We start from the raw sequence: 20481 nt of genomic DNA on the forward strand, positions 1-20481 counted from the left end.
TATCTGAAAAATAATTGATTTTGAATTTAACTTTGCCCAACCGAGCTTAATTAATGTAAACTTATGAAGACACAAACACACTAGTGTCTAATGTTTATGCGTCTGTATGCGCTGATCGCGTTTACATTTGAGCTCGATTGAAAAGCATTTACTTTTCTTATGATAAATTAAAAAATGCTGATTATCGCAGAAGTATAAAAATGTTATGCTCTAGTTCATATTATTACAAAACTTAATCTGGAGGCTCTGTATGATTGCTAGACATTGATACCGTGGAATGTACCGAATCGCGCGCGTTAAATCACTTTAGTTACTTAGTGACTAGTGTTAAGAAAATACGCGGTAAGTGTGCGCGTGTTTGAAGTGTTTTACCGCGTGTGGATTTTTGAATTTGGAATTTAAGTACTTAACGTTTGCAAGACGTTACAAAGGATTTTTAAAAAATGGCCTGCCCTATGCGGTAAGTTTTAATATTTACTTACTTATTTTTTATGTATCTACTTAGTATAATATTAACTCAGTAAGTAGGTAGGTACCTACATTTAGTTTTTGAGATAGACCGCGTCACAAAAATGGTCTAAAACTGACAACTTTGATGGCCCGCCTTTTTTGGTTTTTACGATAAAAATTAAAAACCAATAAAAACATAGGTACCTATTCGTTAGTACCTACTTACCTACTCTACTCAAAGAGTGATGAATGAGACAAAGAGACCCACAAGGGTAAAAAAAATCTTGAGAATTTCTAATTCAATATTCTGTTTTGGGTCAACGTTCTACACCTAATACCTAATCAGGTTTACGTAAACTCATTTTGTTTGCGAGCTAGAGATCTGTGACAAGCGAACAGACAGATAGACAGCAGAGTGACATTAATAGGGCTTCGTTTTACCCTTTAAAAGAGTACCTACTTAAGTAGGTAATTTGTTTTCTCTGTGCACATCTTAATATCATAGGTTACAATCTATTTGCAAGTTTTCAAAAATTCCCTCTAAACTTTATAAAATTTCGTTTAGTAGGATAAATAGGTAGATAATAAGTAGGTACGGTAAAAAATAACATCGCCATGTTTGCTCTATCTGTCTGTAGCAGGTAATATTTTTACCTGCCTGCCTAACGAAACATACCTACCTACCCTCCCTACCTACCTAAGGGGAAAACATACTTCGCTGTGCTCCTGAATGTCCAAACATTTTTTGTGCTGCGCTGCGCGACGCAGAAGCGCTTTGCTCCATAATAATAATAATTACCAGCGACTAGCGAGAATGAGACGAGACTACTTTACCACCAGTTCGGAGAGAAGGTTCTACTGAAATAGCCGCAAGACCCGGCAAGATTGATTGATTAGAAAGCGACTAAGTTAACGGGTACCTACCTAGTAAGTACTACCTAACTTAACCGCCCACAGCGAAAAAGCAGGTCATATTCAATAGATTACTTTAGGTAGGTACTATGTATCTACCCACAAAGTATCTACCTACCTACCTACTTAAGGCACACGTCCGAGATGGGCTGCAGACCGCAAACTGCAACCGAAAACTGCAAGCGACATCATTGGTTTCTATGAATCTGTAGGTATAAATTGATTCCTAGCGCGGCAACACTGCGGCGAGCAGCCCGCAGCCGCGGCCGCACAGACTTCATTTAAAAGATTCATACAAACCAGTGGTGTCGCTTGCAGTTTGCGATCTGCAGCCCATCTCGGACTTGTACCTTTAACTACAATGGATAATAACTTGATACTCAAACGTAGTATTACTCTGCAATATTATATGACACTATTCCGATCAATTGCCAACTGAATGAACTGAATGAATGAACTGAAACTGCCAACACCAGTCGCGGCTTTTTGTCTAGTGCTTTGGTCTGGAAGTGTGGTGTGAATTATTCGCTTTTTTTTGTCTAAATAAAAAAATAAAATAAATAAATAAAATAAATTGCAATCTTGGACCAAGGTTGCAATGTCAATTATAGGTAGGTTAGTATAAATCACCCATAAAATAATCAAAAGCAAATTATCTTCCATATAAATAACAAGTGCGAGTCAGGCTCGCGCAATGAGGGTTCCGTACTACAGTCTTATTTTTTCGACATTTTGCACGATAATTCAAAAACTATGATGCATAAAAATAAATAAAAATCTGTTTTAGAATGTGCAGGTGAAGACCTTTCATATGATACCCCACTTGATATAGTCACTCACTTCGAAAGTTGAAAATACTAATTATTAGTTCATGACCACAATTTTTTTTTGTGTGATCTAACCCTAAATTCACGGTTTTCAGATTTTTCCCCAAATGTCAGCTATAAGATCTACCTACCCGCCAAATTTCATGATTCTAGGTCAACGGGGAGTACCCTGTAGGTTTCTTGACAGACAGACACAAAGTGATCCTATAAGGGTTCCGTTTTTCCTTTTGAGGTACGGAACCCTAAAAATGAATCGCCGAAATGTATGTAGTTACGCGCATAACTTCCGAACGACTGCACCAAATTGGAAAATGCTTTTTTGTATGTATGAAAGAATTTTTTTGGGAAATCCACGGGAAAAGACAGTTCCGTCCGTCGCGGGACGCGAACGAAGTCGCAGGCAACAGTAGGTAGGTACCTAATAAAATTGTAGATTATACAATAAGGGCATAAACAAGCCATTTTATCCGAGAGGTTTGTCTACCCGAGCCGAAGGCGATCGCAGATATTCAAGTCGAGGATAAAATTTCACTTAGCAAGTTTGTTTGATTTTTTTTTTTGTGTGATCTTTTTGTAGTATTACAACTTGAATTTAAACGTAACGGTTCATAATTAAAAGTTCTGGACTCAGTAGATAAAGCTGTGATAGCCTAGTGGTTAGGACGTCCGCCTCTTAATCGGAGGTCGGGGGTTCGATCCCGGGGACGCACCTCTTACTTTTCGAAGTTAAATTGTGCGTTTTAAGTAATTAAATATCACTTGATTTAACGGTGAAGGAAAACGTCGTGCGTAAACCTGCATGCCTGAGAGTTCTCCATAATGTTCTCAAAGGTGTGGGAAGTCTACCAATCCGCACTTGGCCAGCGTGGTAGACTACGGCCAAACCCCCTCTCACTCTGAGAGGAGACCCGTGCTCTGCAGTGAGCCGGTGATGGGTTGATCATGATAATAATAATAATAAATACACTTTATTTGCACAACCACAAGAAGGATTACATTAAAGAATAAAAAACACAGACAGAAGGAAGATACAAAAGGCGGCCTTATCGCTAATTAGCGAATGATGATGATGAAATAGGTAGAGCGCAAGTTTATTTTGCATCTAAAAAGGTTAGACATTACTTTGCGGGTCTCTTTAATCACAGTTAGTACAATAACGTAAATTAGGCAATAATTGGCCAGACGATAGTAGGTAGGTACCTACCTTCTTTCCTTTATCAAACTTGTCGGAGCCGGTATGAAAACCGGTTACAGATTGTCGAGCAAGTTTTCATTATCGTAAGTAATTACATTTTTAGTGATAAGTATCTACCCGGTTTCATAACTACAAGATAAATAAGAAAAACCAAATCGGTCAAGTGCGAGCCGGACTCGCACATAAAAGGTTCCGTACCATCCTGTGGTACCATCGTACTTGAAATAACTTATTATTTGTGGCTATAGGCGGCAACAGAAATTACACATTTTGTGAAAATTTCAACTCTCTACCTATTACGGTAGCACCGTACCCGCTGACAGACCGACGCGTCGGTCTGTCAGCGGGTAGGTACGGTGTACGAATCTGCTGTCCGTCCGTCGCGACGGACGGACAGCAGATTCGTAGTAATAGCATCCCGTTGGCACCCTTCGGGTGGAACCCTAACAATCTGTTGAACTTTTATAGTTTTAGGTTTTCTTATAAATCCCGTAGGAATCCGTAAAATACGGATACATGCCCAACTTTTTTTAAACCGTTCTAATTTTAAAATTATTTAATTTGAATAATTTATGTTAGTAGGTATAACTAGTTTAATCTTTCATGTAGCGTTACGACCAGTTTTTGTTGACCCAACAATTACTGATTTTGCAGAAAATGAATTCATGCAGACCCATTTTTTGGGGATAGATGCCTTTTTGAAGGAATAGATGCCTCGCCATGAAAATGCCAAGGAGGATATATTCCCTATGACGTGTAAAATAAGTAAAAGACGCGTGTAAAACGCGTTTTGAAACGGCCAGTGTCTATTTTAGCTAAAGTTTCTGAAAGAATTAATCCAAACTTTAATGTTGGCTGCACTAGTCCCTATAGACTATACCACAAAGATAACAGTTCCCGGCGAATACTTGTGTTGATTATGTGTGCCTTAAAAGTTTTTGTCGAAAAAAAGTAAAAAGAATGGGTAATTTGAATGAATTACCAAAGGTAAGGTATTGAAGTTATTGTATTTTGCATGATTTATAGAATCTTGTATATATTTGAGTCAAACATTAACGTAAAGTTACATTTTCTATTAAAAAAAATGAATCAATCTTAAATGGCCGTTTCATTGCGTATCTCCCCTACTTTTATAGTATGCATAGATTAATATGTATAGTATGGTTATGATATATTTTAGATTACTAGCTTAAGTTTTCAGTTAGCGTAAAAATTATCACCACTATATTATCATCTTACAAATCCAACAACGCGGACCATCAAAAAGTGTAATTTATGTACCTATTTTGAATAAATTATTTGACTTGACTTTTAACGTGATTTTACAGGTCAGTGACAGATGACCCAGCTCAGGATGGCGATCACCTGGGCAACGAGGCGGGAATGCTGTACGGAGAGTACCTGATGCTGGACAAATTGCTCAGCGCCCAGAGGATGCTCAGCGCTGAGTCTTCCAAGCCAGTCCACGATGAGCATCTGTTTATAGTAACACATCAAGGTAAGCTATTTAGCTTACCTTATGGATGTTATAAAAATACCTAAGTATATTTAAATAAATCTTTCGTGCCTTTTGGTGTGGAGATTTTGGGGCCGTGGGGCCCAGGGCTCGAGCTCTTTTTGAGGAAATTTCAAAAAGGGTTATCGAGTCAATAAACCAAAAGCTTAATTTAGCTTTTGCTTTATTGTATATCATGGACTTCCGAAAAATAACGCCTGCTTCTATACAACGGTTATTGAGTCCACCGGGGACCCGAGAGCTGGCAGCTACTTTGGTCAAAGAATTAGTTTGGCCATCATAAGGGGTAATCCTGCCAGCATCTTGGGTACAATGCCTCGCTGCGGTGGTTTCGATGAGGTTTTAGTTTTAATTTAGTTGTTTTTTTTAAATATAAAGAATAATTCACCTATACCTACCGTTGGCTTTCTATTAAATTTCCAAAATCAATCTACATTAATTAAGTATAGAATATACCTAGATATATTCTCAAATCGAAAAATGAGTGAATAAATCGCCATCGTTTCAGCATACGAGCTCTGGTTCAAGCAGATAATCTTCGAGGTAGACTCCGTGCGGTCGCTGCTGGACGTGGAAGGACTGGACGAGAGTCACACCATGGAGATTCTGAAGAGGCTCAACAGAATCGTGCTTATTCTTAAGGTAAAGAGATATTTTTTTAATTTATAGACCAACATCACCATCATCATGATGAACTTATCGCCGGCTCACTGTGAGCCATTGCGTTGCGCGGCAACTGGATAGTTTCCTTTACTTTTTTATAGGGATAACAAGCAAACGAGCAGGCGGGTCACCTGATGCTAAGTGATTACCGCCGCCCATGAACATTTGCAGCACCAGAGGAACCGCCGATGCGTTGCCGGCCGGTTACTTAATGTAAATTTGTGATATTTTCATTAAAACGCACATACACCTAACTCCGAAAGTCCTCTATTCTCTATGTACAGGAGGCCGAAGTCTTAAGCATTAGGATATCACCGCACTTTAGGGTTTCGTACCTCAAAAGAAAAACGGAACCCCTATAGGATCACTTTGTTGTCTGTCTGTCTGTCTGTCGGTCTGTCAAGAAACCTACAGGGTACTTCCCGTTGACCTAGAATCATGAAATTTGGCAGGTAGGTAGGTCTTATAGCAGACATTAGAGGAAAAATCTGAAAACCATGTATTTGTGGTTACATCAGACAAAAAAAATTAAATTGTGGTCATGAATTAGGTACTAATAATTAGTATTTTCAATTTTCGAAGTAAGATAGCTATATTAAGTAGGGTGCCATATGAAAGAGCTTCACCTGTGCATTCTAAAACAGATTTTTATTTATTTTTATGCATCATAGTTTTTGAATTATCGTGCAAAATGGCGAAAAAATACGACTGTAGTACGGAACCCTCGTTGCGCGAGCGCGGTTTTTTTACGTCTAACTATATACCAAGTAGGTACCTAGCTCATCCCAAGATTGTTCATGTAAAGAAACTTGCCTTGAATGATTTCATCAAACCGAATTGGGCGTCAATTCAAACTTTAAACATAAAATAATACCTAAAAGTGATTGAACAAATTAATTATTTATCATATTTAAGCGCACGTATCACATTGTTTTGGTATTAAATTACGCATAGGCCTGATAAAGTGATAAATTAACTTCTAAGAGCCCTGACATTCGACCCGGGCGCGTTCCATCACTTTTATCGAAAATACTAGTGACGTAGGTACTGACTGACTGCCATCGATATAAATGACAAGATATGCCCAAGCCTGCCCAAGCGAACAAAAGTTTTTTCGGTTTTGGAACCAAATAAATCAGCGCCACCTCTTAGATACTAATGAACGACCCTTTTAAAATCCTGAAATCCAGACGTCACTGAGGTTGCATAGGTGCTAAAGCACCACTGAGTCGGTGCCATTTTGTTTATTCAATAGCCCTGTCCATACGAAGTAATATATAAGTCAATGCTGACTGCTCTCATGTTTTGATGGTATGATAATATGACGAAAACATATTACATAGTTTGGCCAAGGACAACCAATTAGCAAGGGTTAGTTAGTAAACAACAAGGAAGAATAAATTAGGTGCCTAAGTACTTAGAACTCAGCAGAAACCTTTTAATGTTTATCTATATAGGCGTGAACTGCCATATCATAACATTTATTTTAATGTCAGCATTATAAGTTTTTTTACGTTAGCTAGACACAACACTTTATTAGTTCTAATCTATATATTATATAAAAGGAAAAGGTGACTGACTGACTGACTGACTGACTGATCTATCAACGAACAGCTCAAACTACTGGACGGATCACGCTGAAATTCGGCATGCATATAGCTATTATAACGTAGGCGTCCGCTAAGTAAGGATTTTTCAAAATTCAACCCCTAAAGGGGTAAAATAGGGGTTTGAAGTTTGTATGAAAGTCTGTCAGTTTTGAAGTGTCTATAAAGAAGTTTTGTAGTTAATATTTTTGCAATTAGCAGTATGACATATTTTATTAGGCTCATGTTAAAATCTCATAGTTAAAGATCAAACCTAGTAAAATAGGGGTTTAAAATTTGTGTAGTCCACGCGGACAAAGTCGCGGGCATAAGCTAGTATATTCTATTCCATTGATGATAATTGTGATTTTACCAACTAAGTACCTACTTAAGTAATATTATAAATGTGAAAGTGTATCTATTTGTCTGTTAGCTTTTCATGGCCCATCTGTTTTGCCGAATACGGTACAGACTACTTAAATTTAATTTAATTTAAAATAACTTTATTGTTAATAGATTTACAGAGAGTAAGAATACAGGATACACTTAAAAAACAAAGGGCGACCTTATCACTAAAGTGATCTCTTCCAGGCAACCCATACTTAAGAACTTATAGAACTGTAAGACGGGGAGTCGCAATGTAGCTATAAATATAATATATATATAAATATATATAGGTATATATATACTTACAGAGAACTCCGAGCGTGTAATAGAAACAAGAAGAAAATTAAGTAGGTATCATGATTAAAAACAAAAATATATAATTACTTGTTTATTCAGAGCCTCAATAACTCAACCGGTATAGGAGTGGGCTGAAAACCGAAAGGTCGACGGTTCAAACCCCGCCCGTTGCACTATTGTCGTACCTACTCCTAGCACAAGCCTGACGCTTAATTGGAGAGGAAAGGGGAATTATAGTCATTTAACATGGTTGAAAACAACAACTAAAAACCAAAAACTGAATTATTTCGATCGGGTCGATTATTCTCTCAAAGCAGAAACAGCTGCCGCGATACCTTTTGATTTTGTTTGAAATGCAGTTAGGTGGGTAACCTACTGCAGTTAGTATCTTAGAAAGTTATATTTTTGTTTTTCCATTCCAGCTTTTAGTGGACCAAGTGATGATCCTTGAGACCATGACACCACTGGACTTCATGGATTTCAGACACTACCTGCGACCCGCTTCTGGATTCCAGAGTTTACAGTTCCGGCTTTTGGAAAACAAGGTAGATATTCTAAATAATATCTGCCCCGGCTGTACTCACGTGTAAGTCAAGTTTCTAGTACCGCGGAAGATACGGGAAGCGATCGAAATTAGTCGCCACCCGAATTTCAATCGTGACAATGGATGGATGCTACCCTCAGCGTGGAAACCGCTTTTTGACGCTAAGACAAGGGCATCAGTCGTGGGACAGGACACCATAAGCTCCGCGATTTCGGTGACGGTTCCAGCGATGAAGATCAGCAAGAACTGTCAGGAGACGATCGGCAGCTGTCTCTCCCCCCCCCAGCCACCCTCACAACGGGCTCTACGGGCAGCGGTACGCGCGGCTCGCAGTCCAAACTCCCTCCTAAAAAGGACCCCGGATGGGTTCAAAACTAGTCGGGCTAACGTCGACTAAACACGTGAGTAAAGCCGGGACAGATATTATTTAGAATGGAAATCACTCACGGTAGTTTAAACGCTAAGGTAGATATTAATATTGATTATATTCAACAGCGACTTATGTATCCTACTTATTAATTTTTTTTTAATACAGATAGCGAGCAAACGAGCAGGCGGGTCACCTGATGCTAAGTGATTACCGCCGCCCATGAACATTTGCAGCACCAGAGGAACCGCCGAGGAACAAATCAAAGGGCAGAATTTGATGACGATTACGATAACGATCAAATCGTTATTCTTACACAATTTGGGGACTGAATGCCTAAAATATTCTTTTCAGTTGGGCCTGAAGCAAGCTTTACGGGTAAAATACAACCAGAACTACCAGACTGTATTTGGAGACGACCCAGAAGCCATGGACTCTTTACATAAGTAAGTTATACCTACTACACCAAAATAGGTATAAAGCGCGCAAAACAAGTAGTCCAATCTGTAGTTGCAACATGGTGGTTTGCGCTAAAGATATTAGTCGTGTTCGTTTGCTTTTTTTTGTGCGCATCATGTACACGATTTGTACGTCATGCGCAAGTAATAAATTTAGTTTTGCTCGTGCGTCCTTATCTCTGACAAGCGACTTATAAGTTTTGTTCGTTTGCATTTTTGTGCGCATATGCGCGATCCGTGCATGCACAGTTGCGCGCGCCAATCTGTTTTGTGCAATGCGCACTCGTATGCCTCGTGTTCCTGATTGGACTATTGTTTTGCGCACACCTAAACCGCTCATAAAAGGCTTCAATAATTTTAAAGCCTCAATTTCTCTAGAAATAAACTCTGAACTACCTACTTTCAAGTGAAAAGGTCAGTTATTGAGGCAGAGCTTCTTGTGGCATGACTTGAGAGTAATTTAGATCTTTTTGCCCGACGGAAGTAAGCCTCGTGCTCCGTATTTAAAATGGCCGCCAAACAGAACAGCTATTTTGAGGCAGCCATCTTTTGTTTATCGAGATATTAGCTCAATTTCTTCTTAAATAGGTATTTACAAAAGTGGACTTCCGAGCGTGTTTAGTTTCTTCAACCGTGCGTAAAATTTCAGATCCGAAGAGGAACCCGCCCTCTTAGCACTGATAGAGCGGTGGTTAGAGCGCACGCCGGGGCTGATAACTCACGGGTTCGACTTCTGGGGCAAATTCCAGGCAGCCGTCGACAAAATGATCACAGAGGCCATTGATGAGGCTATGGTAAGGTTTATAAATATCTAATGCTTTAACTCACCAGCCAGCTTGAAAATGACTTAGAATGGGTTTGACTGTGGAACTAGTTGGGAATACTCCGATTTAGGTGTCAGAGGAGGGGCGTCCCTGATAGCGCAACTGGTGATCGAGTGAGTGAGATGCAAAATAGCCCTATACATATTAATATGGTTAGAGCTATTTGTCATCTCACTCACTACTAATGTTTGCGTCGCCAGGGGGTGATCCCGGCTGCTGTCACCAAATTTTTTGCGCAACCAATTAGTCACCAACTCTCCATAAAGTAACTAGTATAGGAACATTTTGTTGGCAGCCCGACTGATTGCGTCGCCACTGGTGTCCTAGTGAGATATTGCTCTAAAAAAATTACTTCAATAATTCCAGCTGGAACCAAACGAGGCAGTGCGTCGTCATCGCCTGCAGGACGCGGAGAATCGTCGCGAGACATACCGCTCCATCTTTGATCCCGCCGTGCACGATGCGCTGCGCTCGCGTGGAGAGAGACGGTAAGGACGTAATATTTATGTCATAGGTACGGTCTATACAATATGAATATGATAAATAGATAAATTTCGAGCGCTCAGTCATCGAATACTTTTCTACGCTTCGTATTAGAAAGAGCACATCTAATTAAATTAACAAACGATTAATTTTCCTAAAATATCACTCGTTTTTTTGGAAAATAATTAATCGTTTGTTAATTCAATCACTTGTATCGTTTGTAAATTAACAAACGATTAATTTTCCTAAAAAATTACAATTAACGCTATTGATCTTGATCATGATTCCTAATTCCTATTCCGCGGAGGACAAAAAGTGATCACTAAGAACTACATCGCACAACGCACACGCGATGGAGTAATAGTACGGCGAAACATCGTGGTAAAAGATGAAAGACTTTTGTCTTCCGCGGACAATAGTACCTCGTCTGCGCAGGACCTGAAAATGGTTGCCTCAATGCCTCAATAGCTCAACCGGTAAAGGAGTGGACTGAAAACCGAAAGGTCGACGGTTCAAACCCCGCCCGTTGCACTATTGTCGTACCTACTCCTAGCACAAGCTTGACGCTTAGTTGGGGAGGAAAGGGGAATATTAGTTATTTAACATGGCCTTTAAAAAAAACACAGGTATTTTAAAATTACTATATGAGGTTTCTTAGACAAACATTGGCAAAACCTATAGTACCCGGCAAGCAACTTGGATCTGTTCACTCATCTGTGGATCTGAAGCAGCGTAGTGGGAGAAAGTTGGCGAATCCGGGAAGCGAAAGTCGACGTATCAACCATTCGCGTGCACTCACGCCGACTGATCAACCAATCGCGTGCACCCGCCTTTCGCCAGCCAATCGCGTCAATGCCCAAGTTGTTTGCCAGGCACCGTTTAAGAAATATTAACCACCAAAATTTTTAGCAGCTAGCATGGCTACGAAACCCTTGTTGATGGGCGTTCTGATCTTATCTGTTTTAGGCTGTCGCACCGAGCACTGCAAGGTGCAATCATGATCACGTTCTACCGCGATGAACCCCGCTTCTCCCAGCCGCATCAGCTGCTCACGCTGCTCATGGATATGGACAGTCTCATCACCAAGTGGCGCTGTGAGTCTACATAGTATAAAATAAAGTCGCTTCCCGCGTCTGTATGTATGTATGTATGAACGCGTAGATCTTTTAAACTACGGATTTTAATGCGGTTTTCACCAATAGATAGAGTGATTCAAGAGGAAGGTTTATAGCTATAGTTTAACTCTCAAAAAATTAGAGATTCCTAGAGAAATTGAAGTAATGTGAATTAGGTCGGAAAAAATCATCTCATTTGAGAGTTTCCGAGGCAATGACACCTCAATGACACATTGCACCCATGGGAAGCCGGGGCGGGTCATCATCATCATGATCAACCCATCACCGGCTCACTACAGAGCACGGGGTCTCCTCTCAGAGTGAGAAGGGATTTGGCCATAGTCTACCACGCTGGCCATGTGCGGATTGGTAGACTTCACACACCTTTGAGAACATTATGGAGAACTCTCAGGCATGCAGGTTTCCTCACGATGTTTTCCTTCACCGTTAAAGCAAGTGATATTTAATTAATTAAAACGCACATAACTCCGAAAAGTTAGAGGTGCGTGCCCGGAATCGAACTCCCGACCTCCGATTAGAAGGCGGACGTGCTAACCAATAGGCTATCACAGCTTATAGGCTAGGCGGGGCGGGTCGCTAGTATACAATAACTCAGAATTCAGCACTGTCATCGTGATTAACCAATAGACGTCCACCACTAGATAGTATAAACGTAAGGCACGTTAATAAATAAGTAGTATACAAATTACATTTTTTTGAAATCTACCCTCATTATTAGATATTCTTCATTTTTCCCACAGATAATCACGTGATAATGGTTCAGCGTATGATCGGCTCACAGCAGCTCGGTACTGGCGGTTCTTCCGGGTACCAATATCTTCGGTCGACACTTAGGTAACCATAACCAGTGATTTAGTTACCATATTTGAATGACATTAACGCTGGCTGGCGGCTGTGGTCATATACTAAGTGGGAGTTCGATTCCTAACAGGGACAATTTTTGAATTTACAATCCATAATTGGCTAGTTTAGTACCACCCTACTAACAAAGCTGTGTCAATCGATGCCACATAGAAATCGTGTAGGGATATCGATAGGATCTCCACGCAAAAAAAAAAACAGGCCAAGCGCGATTCGGACTCGCGCACGAAGGGTTCCGTACGGTTATTTTTATAAAAATCGGCAAAAAAAACATTTCATTCTGTTTTTTAGTATTTCGTTATTACAGCGGCAACAGAAATATATTATCTGTGAAAATTTCAACTGTCTAACTATCACGGTTGGACGTCTGGACAGACGACAGACAGACGGACGGCGGAGTCTTAGTAATAGGGTCCCGTTTTACCCTTTGGGTACAGAACCCTAAAAATTGCGCATACCTAATTAAATAGATATTGGAGTATAACTGCAACTTATCATATTTTTTACAGTGATCGCTACAAAGTGTTCCTAGACTTATTTAACTTGTCGACGTTCCTTCTGCCGCGATCTCTCATCCCACCCCTTGACGACGGGATAAAGAAGGACCTCAACCTCACGTGGGGAGACCACATCAGGGAAAACGGTCACGGCGCCGCCGACGGAAATAGGGAAAAACAGAAAAATGGGGAAAACCATCAGAATGGGTTGGAAGCGTTTTCCGAGCTGTCTTTGAAAGCTGAAACTTTATAACGATAGTTATCTAATAGTAAGCTACTCACTGTATTCATGAGTAATTATAGTCGACGTATTTTAAACTGAGTCGCCGATTTATCTGTGTTTCGCTCGCACTTACAGGTCGTAGGTAAGTGTGAGCGAAAGAGACAGATAACTCGACGACTCAGTTTAAAATGCGTCGACTATAGAACGTCACTAGCAATAACTTAGCGCTATTAGGTATTATAGGTACTACCTAAACACAACCATCTATCTGCCTTTTGTTTTAGGTATTTAGTATTTTTCAAACCCGCAATGTATAGCGTGCAAAATTCGGGGTCAATGCTCGGCTTACGAGTTATGACCTGGCATTGACCCCGCGGCGCTTAACTACGCAACGTTCGTTTACCTCTAGCGTCAGTCAAAGGCTAGGTATATTTACAATACATTTGCAAACTTTTAAAAAATACAGGTTTTGTTTTTAATTTTCTCGCGTTTTATTTTTGTGTTGTGTTATTGTTTTTCCTTTCCCTTGTTATTTTCCCTTGGGATTAAAAAAACAAAATACACGCGAAGCATGTCGTGGGCAGCATCTTGTTATTCAATAAAAATTGCTGATTCGATTGAGCCGACATGTGTATAGCTATCCTATTAGTAGATCACCCGTATATTTTCTCCTCTCAGCACGCGCGTCCGCAAATATTGTTTTTTTTTATTCAAGTTCAATCAAAATGTAACAATTAGGTTTAAAAAACGAATTTGTAATTGTAACTGACAATAAATAAAACAGCCGTTAAAAAATTATTGAATTTTTATTGTTATTCGTATAAAACCGATATAAAATTAAGCCTTTATATTTTGTAATACTTATTTAATTAATTATTATTGTAATAGGTAGATTTATAGCTAGGTACCTATCTCGGCCGGTGAGTCCCTCATACCTTCCCTGCAGTTGGTTGGCTGACTGGTTAGCTGGCTGGCTTTCAGGAGGGGGGGATGCGTAAACGCATTTCCCAGCGTTAAAAAAAGGTACCTACCTACTAATTATTATTATCAGTAGGTAAATATTTGAAAAGATACGCTTTGCATCATTTGAGCAGAATATCATAATCCTAATTAATAAGTAATTAGAAAGGTACATAATTTCCCATTACAAAAATAGGTTTATTATCAAAATATAATTAGGTAGTAAGCATTCAGGGCCTTTTTTGGTGATTTTTGTTGCGACTGTTAACTCAGTGCAAGTGATTTTCTTTGTGGAGAGCTGAGTTCTTGCACTTCTGAGTTCTGACCACAGATTACAGATTAATTCTGTAATCTGTGGTTCTGTCACTTCACTCAAAATGAAATTTTACTTACAGTGCGACAAGGCTCTCTTGGCACTTGAATGACATTGACAGGGGGGCGCTGTTGCAGAACAAAGGGTGACAAAGGCTTAGAATATTCAAACAAGAACAAAGGGGAGACAAACGTTAGTTCCGATTTTCGCCACGCACCAAGATAGCCTTGTCACTGTACTATAAGTTGAGCCATTATGAACGTCGAACTGGGTCATAAATCATTACGATCATAGGGTTATGAGCTGTGTGAGAATGCCGCAGAAATCGTTATCGATAAAGGGATGCCGTTCGGACGCAAGCAGCTAGTAGTTAGCTAATTTTGTATGGTTTCCTCGCGCTCTTTATAACCTGAATGAACTGGCACTACTGAAAACCATAAAGCAAATTAAGAAGAAGAACCTTAATGAATGAATGATTTATTTATTCAAATATATTTATTTATTTAATGGTAAATTTATTGACGATCAACTTCTTCCTTCGACAAATCCTTTTTTTACCGTTACACACAACACCAGAGCATCATGTTCCAGTTCCATAAGGCCTGTAAGTGCGAAGTGCGAGCGAGAGGTCTGATAAAAGTGATTTATGAACCAAGTCGCACGTTCGTAATGGCTCAACTATAAAGATTTGTATTGTTTACGAAATAACAACTTCAGGTCCAATATCGTTGCTAACACCAAAATGGTAGTTGACCCTGTGCCTATAAACATCCCCAGGTTTCAGGATAGCACTGGGGAAGCCTGGATGATGCACAGCATCTGGGTAGTTCTGGGTTTCCAGACAGAAGGCACCATGACGTCTGTAGCCAACCCCCCCTTTTCCTAACAGGGCTGGTTCGTATGGGGAAGGGAGGAAATTGCTTGTGTATAGTTGGACGCCGGGTTGATCGCTGTAAAGTTCGAGGTATCTTCCGGAGGCTGGATGGGTCACTCGGGACACGAAGGTCAGCGCCTGCAAAATTATAAAACTCTGTCACTTCTATCCATCGATTATAATAAATTTATGCTTGTAATGTACGCGACAGGTTGAGATGGTAATCGGGGTATGAGGCAGGGGAACCCCTCGCACATCCGCATTCGTCTGCCCAGGTTAGGGGGGGGGGGCTGTGCGGCGTGAGCTATTGAGGACATTGGGCAGGGCACATAATAAAGCCGATAGACGTTGTGGTCTCAAGGTGTTGGAATAGCGACCTCGCACCGGAAGACGCAGTGTTGGAAGACCCCCACTAGGTGGACGGACGACATCAGACGAGTCGCAAGGAGCCGCTGGATTCAGGCGGCGCAAGGCCGTGGCGTATGGAAGTCCTTACAAGAGACCTATGTCCAGCTGTGGGCGTATATCGGTGGATGATGATGATGATGATTGAGGCTATGGGGTAGTGGGCCGGCGATAGGTTGATCATGATGATGACGAAAAAAAATCCTACCTTCTTGTCATAAGTAGTGACACAGAAGTTGTCGTCAAAAAGCTCGGAATCCGATGTCCTCTTCATCGCGTCCCCCAGTCGTGCCGGTACGCGCAGGTCGTATGCCGTTCCCCCCACTTTGATGAAGCGGCCCGTGGGTATTGATTCTGGGGTTGTTTCTGTTATTCTGTGAAATTAAGTCACACACAAGGTCTGGTTAATAGCTGGCTGACTTCCAGGAGGGGGGGATGCGTTCATTTCCCAGTGTTAAAAAAAAGTACGAACTTATCAGCATTTATCGTGATCACATGATTGTAGATTTCCGTCGCACCAGTTTCATGTCCCGCCAGGTTGAAATAAGAGTGGTTAGTCAAATTGACGACGGTCTTCTTAGTGGTGGTGGCTATGAACTCAACACACAGCGTGTCGTCCTCTTTGACCTCGTAGATGACGCTGGTCACCAGGTCACCAGGGTAACCCTCCTCGCAGTCTTTGGAGAGGTAGCTGAGGATGACCTTGTTACCATCCACGGTAGAACTCCAATTAACCTAAGACAAATGATAGACACTTATAAGAAATATTAAATATCTACGTGAACAAAAGTGAGAAGATCAGAAGAGGATCAGGGTAACCGACGTAAGTATATACGAAGTACCACATCCCCGTTTTAAGCATCATCATCGTTGATACCTCATCGACCAATAGACGTCCACCGCTATGGGTCTGCTCTTCCACACGTCGCGTCGAGACTTTGTGATGCATAGTGACAATTTTATTTTCATGTAAATCCATGTTAGATATTGTGACACCTTAGTATCTAAAGAGCCATTTAGGTACGCAAAACTAGCGAATAGGTGAGAAAAATCTTTGATATCCTTGGTCGTCTACACCCTTGACGAAGACCTGCAAGCACTTATTAAAAGTGGATTGGCGGAAAGACAAAATGGCGCAGGGAAAGGCATGTGAACTTACTTGGTGTTAGAGGCCTAGATCTACCTTGAAGCACTTAATCTTGAGAAGTAAGTTAATAGATAGTAGATACCTAAGTGATGGTTGTTACCTTATCAAAGCCAATAATGCCGCCATGCAAGTGGTCCTTGCCAATGTTCTTGGCCAGCTGGTAGGTGACGCCGTCTATGTGGAAGCTGGCACCGCCGATCCTGTTCGCGCAGCGCCCCACAGTGGACCCCAGGTGGGGGTCGTTGCGGTTTATATAGCTGTCTAGATCGTCGAAACCAAGTACTACGTCGCTTATGGTGCCGCTTTTGTCTGGTACCTGAAAATGGGAATTTACTTAATATTCGCTGTAGGTACAATCCTCTTGATGAGTGACTTCGACCACTGTGGCTCTCAGGCTACTTCGTAAGTTTGTACCACCCGCCAAATAGGTCGATAAATCACCCATTGCACAGGTTTAAGGTCAGAGACCTTTGAACGTGTAACTGTACAAATTACCCATATCCGCTGTCAGTCTCCCATGTGAACTTCTTCACTGCTTCACCGTTAAATGTACGTAAATTGTTCATCGTATACGTAGGTACTATGTTGCCTTAAAAATGATAAACCTGGAAAAATCCTCCGCTGGACAAGTGCGGATAGACTTCACATACTTTTGAGAACGTTATAGCAAACTCTAAGCTTCACCATAAAACAAGTGATATGTACCTACCTACCTAAGATTGCAATTGCGTATTTCACGGGTTACTCCGTATTTCAGGCCCGTATAACGAAAATAAAATACGGAGTGAGTAAAACTCCCGTATTTTTTTAGAATTTCGGGGGAACTGGCTGGTGAAACCAAACCCTTTCGTCTAGTTGAAAAAAAATTTTCTTGTGCGGCAATACATGGACCAATACCCGCGTAGCCGAAACCGACTCAATATACCAATTGTACTAATTAAGTAGGTTCCTACCTTAATTGACTGCACGATAGCGCCATAGGTAATAACGGTGACAACAAACCCGCTGTCAGTCTCCCATGTGAACTTCTTCACTGCTTCACCGTTAAACGTGCCAAATTTTTCATCGTGCAGGTTTACCATGTTGCCGTAGAAAATATGACAAACCTGAAACAATATTTATTTAACAAAAAAAAATGCATGTTACTCAAATTTTTTTTTTTTTTCTATTTGTTTGTTTCTATTCGTGCCCATGCCCATAGTCTACAATGCTGACCAAGCTTTTGAGAACATTATGGAGAACCCTCAGGCATGTTTTCTTTCACCGTTATAGGTAGATATTTAAATGCTTAAAAAGCACATAAGTCCGAAATGTTAGAGGATCGAACCCCCGACCTCCCGAAAAGAAAGCCGACGTCCTAACCACTCGACTATCACCGCTCCATAACTTAAATATACAGGGTGTAACCAGAACGCTAGCAAAAACTTAGCATTATTGTGATACTACCTAAACACAATCTAATACCAAATATCTAACCATTTGCCTCATTTTGTAGTTTTAGTGATTTAGTATTTTTCAAACCCGGCAATATTAAGCGTGCAAAACTCGGGATAATGCCCCGCCTACGACGCGGCATTGATTTCGAGTGGCCTACTTAAGCAACGGTCGTTAACCTCTAGCGTCAGTCAGATGTTTTATTTGCAGTATATCGTGAACTTTAACAAAATTATAGGATTACTTTTTTTTCGCGTTTTTTTGTGGTATATCAGTAATCATCAGTACCTACTATCACCGTCTTCGTTTTTGCCAGCGTTCTGGTTACACCCTGTATAATAGAGGTATTTCAATGAACCTAGAGATTTGCTCATTAATTAGGTATTATTCAAATAAATAACTACATTATTATATTTAAACATCGAATAATCGCAAAAACAGCACAATCAAATATCATTTTAAAGTTAGGTAGAAAAATGCCGGCTACTAAGTACAATCTAAAAATACTATACAATAAAAAATGATTATAGCTACTTAATATTGGTTTATTTCATACTCACGTAAGGTAGTTCCTATCCCAAACTAAAATGAAATCCTATCTGAGCATCATAAAAACTAAGAGAAGTTAAAAACTAACTAGGTACTTAAGTAGGTACCTAATAAAATCTACTTACAATTATTTTATTCAAGATTCAAGACGCCCTATTCGTTCTTTGCGTTGAAGTGGACTGAATTGTTATCTCGACGTCAACGAATTGTTATTAGTTAGTGATACAGACTGAGCAAAGTGTCCACAGAACAATATTGTCATTCGATTCAGGAATTTGATACTTAGTACTAGAGCCCTATACCTACTACCTAAACTATGTTATTTCACATATCATCCATCAGTAAACATTATTATGTAGTTAGCTACCTAATTCTTTTTTAATTCAGATAAAAGTTAGCCCTTGACCGCAATCTTACCTGTACCCGTAGTATAAGATTTTACGTCTCACCAAACGTTGCTAGAATTCGAGAGTCGAAACACAATAACATCAAAGTAGAATGGACCTAAAATGCCTTGAATTGAAGTCAAAAATTCAATGCCACTGATTTTAATTTCGCAATGTTTCCGCTTGGAGCGCTGGCTGTAGATGTGTAGACAAAATTGAGCTTTAAAACAAGGTATTTAAGATCCAGTTTACTGTAACGCGGAAGTATTTCGACTCTCGAATTTGGTTTTTTGGACGGGTACTGGTGGTAAGTGACAATGCAGTCTAAGATGGATGCGGGCTAACCTGGAAGGGGTATGGTAGGTACCTAATGTCCGCGATTTCGATTTAAAAATTCAATGGGAAAGGGAACTCTTTAATTTTCCGGGATAAAGACTTTGGATACTAATCTCAAATTTTATCAAAATCGGTTAAACGGATGTTCCTTAAAAAGGTTACAGACATACACAATTTTGGATTTATAATAATAATGGATTAAATACTTCGTATTTTTAATGCAAGTTAGTAAAGACCTACCCAGATCTTTTATAATGAACCTAGGTCATACTTAAAAACATTTGTTTAAATAGTTTAAAAACAATTACCAAAATATCTTGCTAACGTAGTATCGTAGATAAATTATTTATTATGTCCTAAATGCACTTTCTTTATTTAGTACCTAGCTGATGCCTGCACTTCATTCGCGTGGATTTAGGTTTTTAAAAATCCCGTGGGAACTCTTTGATTTTCCGGGATAAAAAGTAGTCTGTCACTCTCCAGGTTTTTAACTATACCTACCCATGCAAAAATCACGTCGATCCGTTGCTTACTCCGTTGTGACGTGATTGAAGGACAAACCAACAAAGCAATAAACCAACAAACACACACACTTTCGCATTTATAATATAATGGGTAGTTACCTACTGCTTTTGTTACTTATTTTCCCAGGCCGTAATTTATTTATCTTTACGAACGTTTTCTATCTATATATTTTATCTTTTCAAGTGTGGTGAAACTCCCCGCAGACTGGCTGATTAGGTACCTATATTTTATTAATAAGGTAAGTAGGTACCTACTCCTCATCTATCTTATCAAATGAACCACAACAAATGTTTATTATTGAAGAAAATAATTATGTAATGGTTGGG

General features: G+C 40.0%; 2 protein-coding genes across 3 annotated transcripts; one reads left to right on the forward strand and one right to left on the reverse strand.

Moving 5' to 3' along the window:
* The first annotated feature begins 302 nt into the window (after positions 1 to 302).
* v (Tryptophan 2,3-dioxygenase vermilion) lies at positions 303 to 14024 on the forward strand. The gene is made up of 10 exons (XM_034980711.2): positions 303 to 460; positions 4713 to 4882; positions 5409 to 5542; positions 8256 to 8378; positions 9099 to 9190; positions 9852 to 9996; positions 10393 to 10514; positions 11476 to 11603; positions 12386 to 12479; positions 13016 to 14024. The coding sequence occupies exons 1-10, from the start codon at positions 444 to 446 to the stop codon at positions 13254 to 13256; spliced, it is 1266 nt and encodes a 421-aa protein (XP_034836602.1). The 5' UTR covers positions 303 to 443; the 3' UTR covers positions 13257 to 14024.
* LOC117992976 (galactose mutarotase-like) lies at positions 14022 to 19130 on the reverse strand. 2 transcript variants are annotated; one of them, XM_034980716.2, is made up of 6 exons: positions 19034 to 19130; positions 17879 to 18031; positions 17026 to 17241; positions 16251 to 16513; positions 15987 to 16152; positions 14022 to 15511 (listed from the first exon to the last, which is right to left on the reverse strand). In XM_034980716.2, exons 2-6 carry the CDS (start codon positions 18005 to 18007, stop codon positions 15197 to 15199), a joined length of 1089 nt encoding a protein of 362 aa, XP_034836607.1. In that variant the 5' UTR covers positions 18008 to 18031; positions 19034 to 19130; the 3' UTR covers positions 14022 to 15196. The 2 variants fall into 2 exon arrangements, with proteins under 2 accessions (XP_034836607.1, XP_069362199.1); XM_069506098.1 differs by having other exon boundaries at positions 18920 to 19056.
* Between the last annotated feature and the right edge of the window lie 1351 nt (positions 19131 to 20481).

The sequence above is a fragment of the Maniola hyperantus genome, chromosome 22, assembly GCF_902806685.2.
Source record: "Maniola hyperantus chromosome 22, iAphHyp1.2, whole genome shotgun sequence".
NCBI classification, from domain to species: Eukaryota; Metazoa; Arthropoda; class Insecta; order Lepidoptera; family Nymphalidae; genus Maniola; species Maniola hyperantus.

What these genes read in the sequence shown, in the direction of transcription:
- v (XM_034980711.2), top strand. An exon ending in GTTTATAGTAACACATCAAG is followed by an intron (nt 4,883 to 5,408) that starts GTAAGCTATTTA and finishes CCATCGTTTCAG; the next exon opens with CATACGAGCTCTGGTTCAAG. An exon ending in GCCATGGACTCTTTACATAA is followed by an intron (nt 9,191 to 9,851) that starts GTAAGTTATACC and finishes GTAAAATTTCAG; the next exon opens with ATCCGAAGAGGAACCCGCCC.
- LOC117992976 (XM_034980716.2), bottom strand. Translation starts at nt 18,007, where the DNA reads ATGGTAAACCTGCACGATGAAAAATTTGGCACGTTTAACGGTGAAGCA. An exon ending in CTATCGTGCAGTCAATTAAG is followed by an intron (nt 17,242 to 17,878) that starts GTAGGAACCTAC and finishes TCCCATTTTCAG; the next exon opens with GTACCAGACAAAAGCGGCAC. An exon ending in GCATTATTGGCTTTGATAAG is followed by an intron (nt 16,514 to 17,025) that starts GTAACAACCATC and finishes CATTTGTCTTAG; the next exon opens with GTTAATTGGAGTTCTACCGT.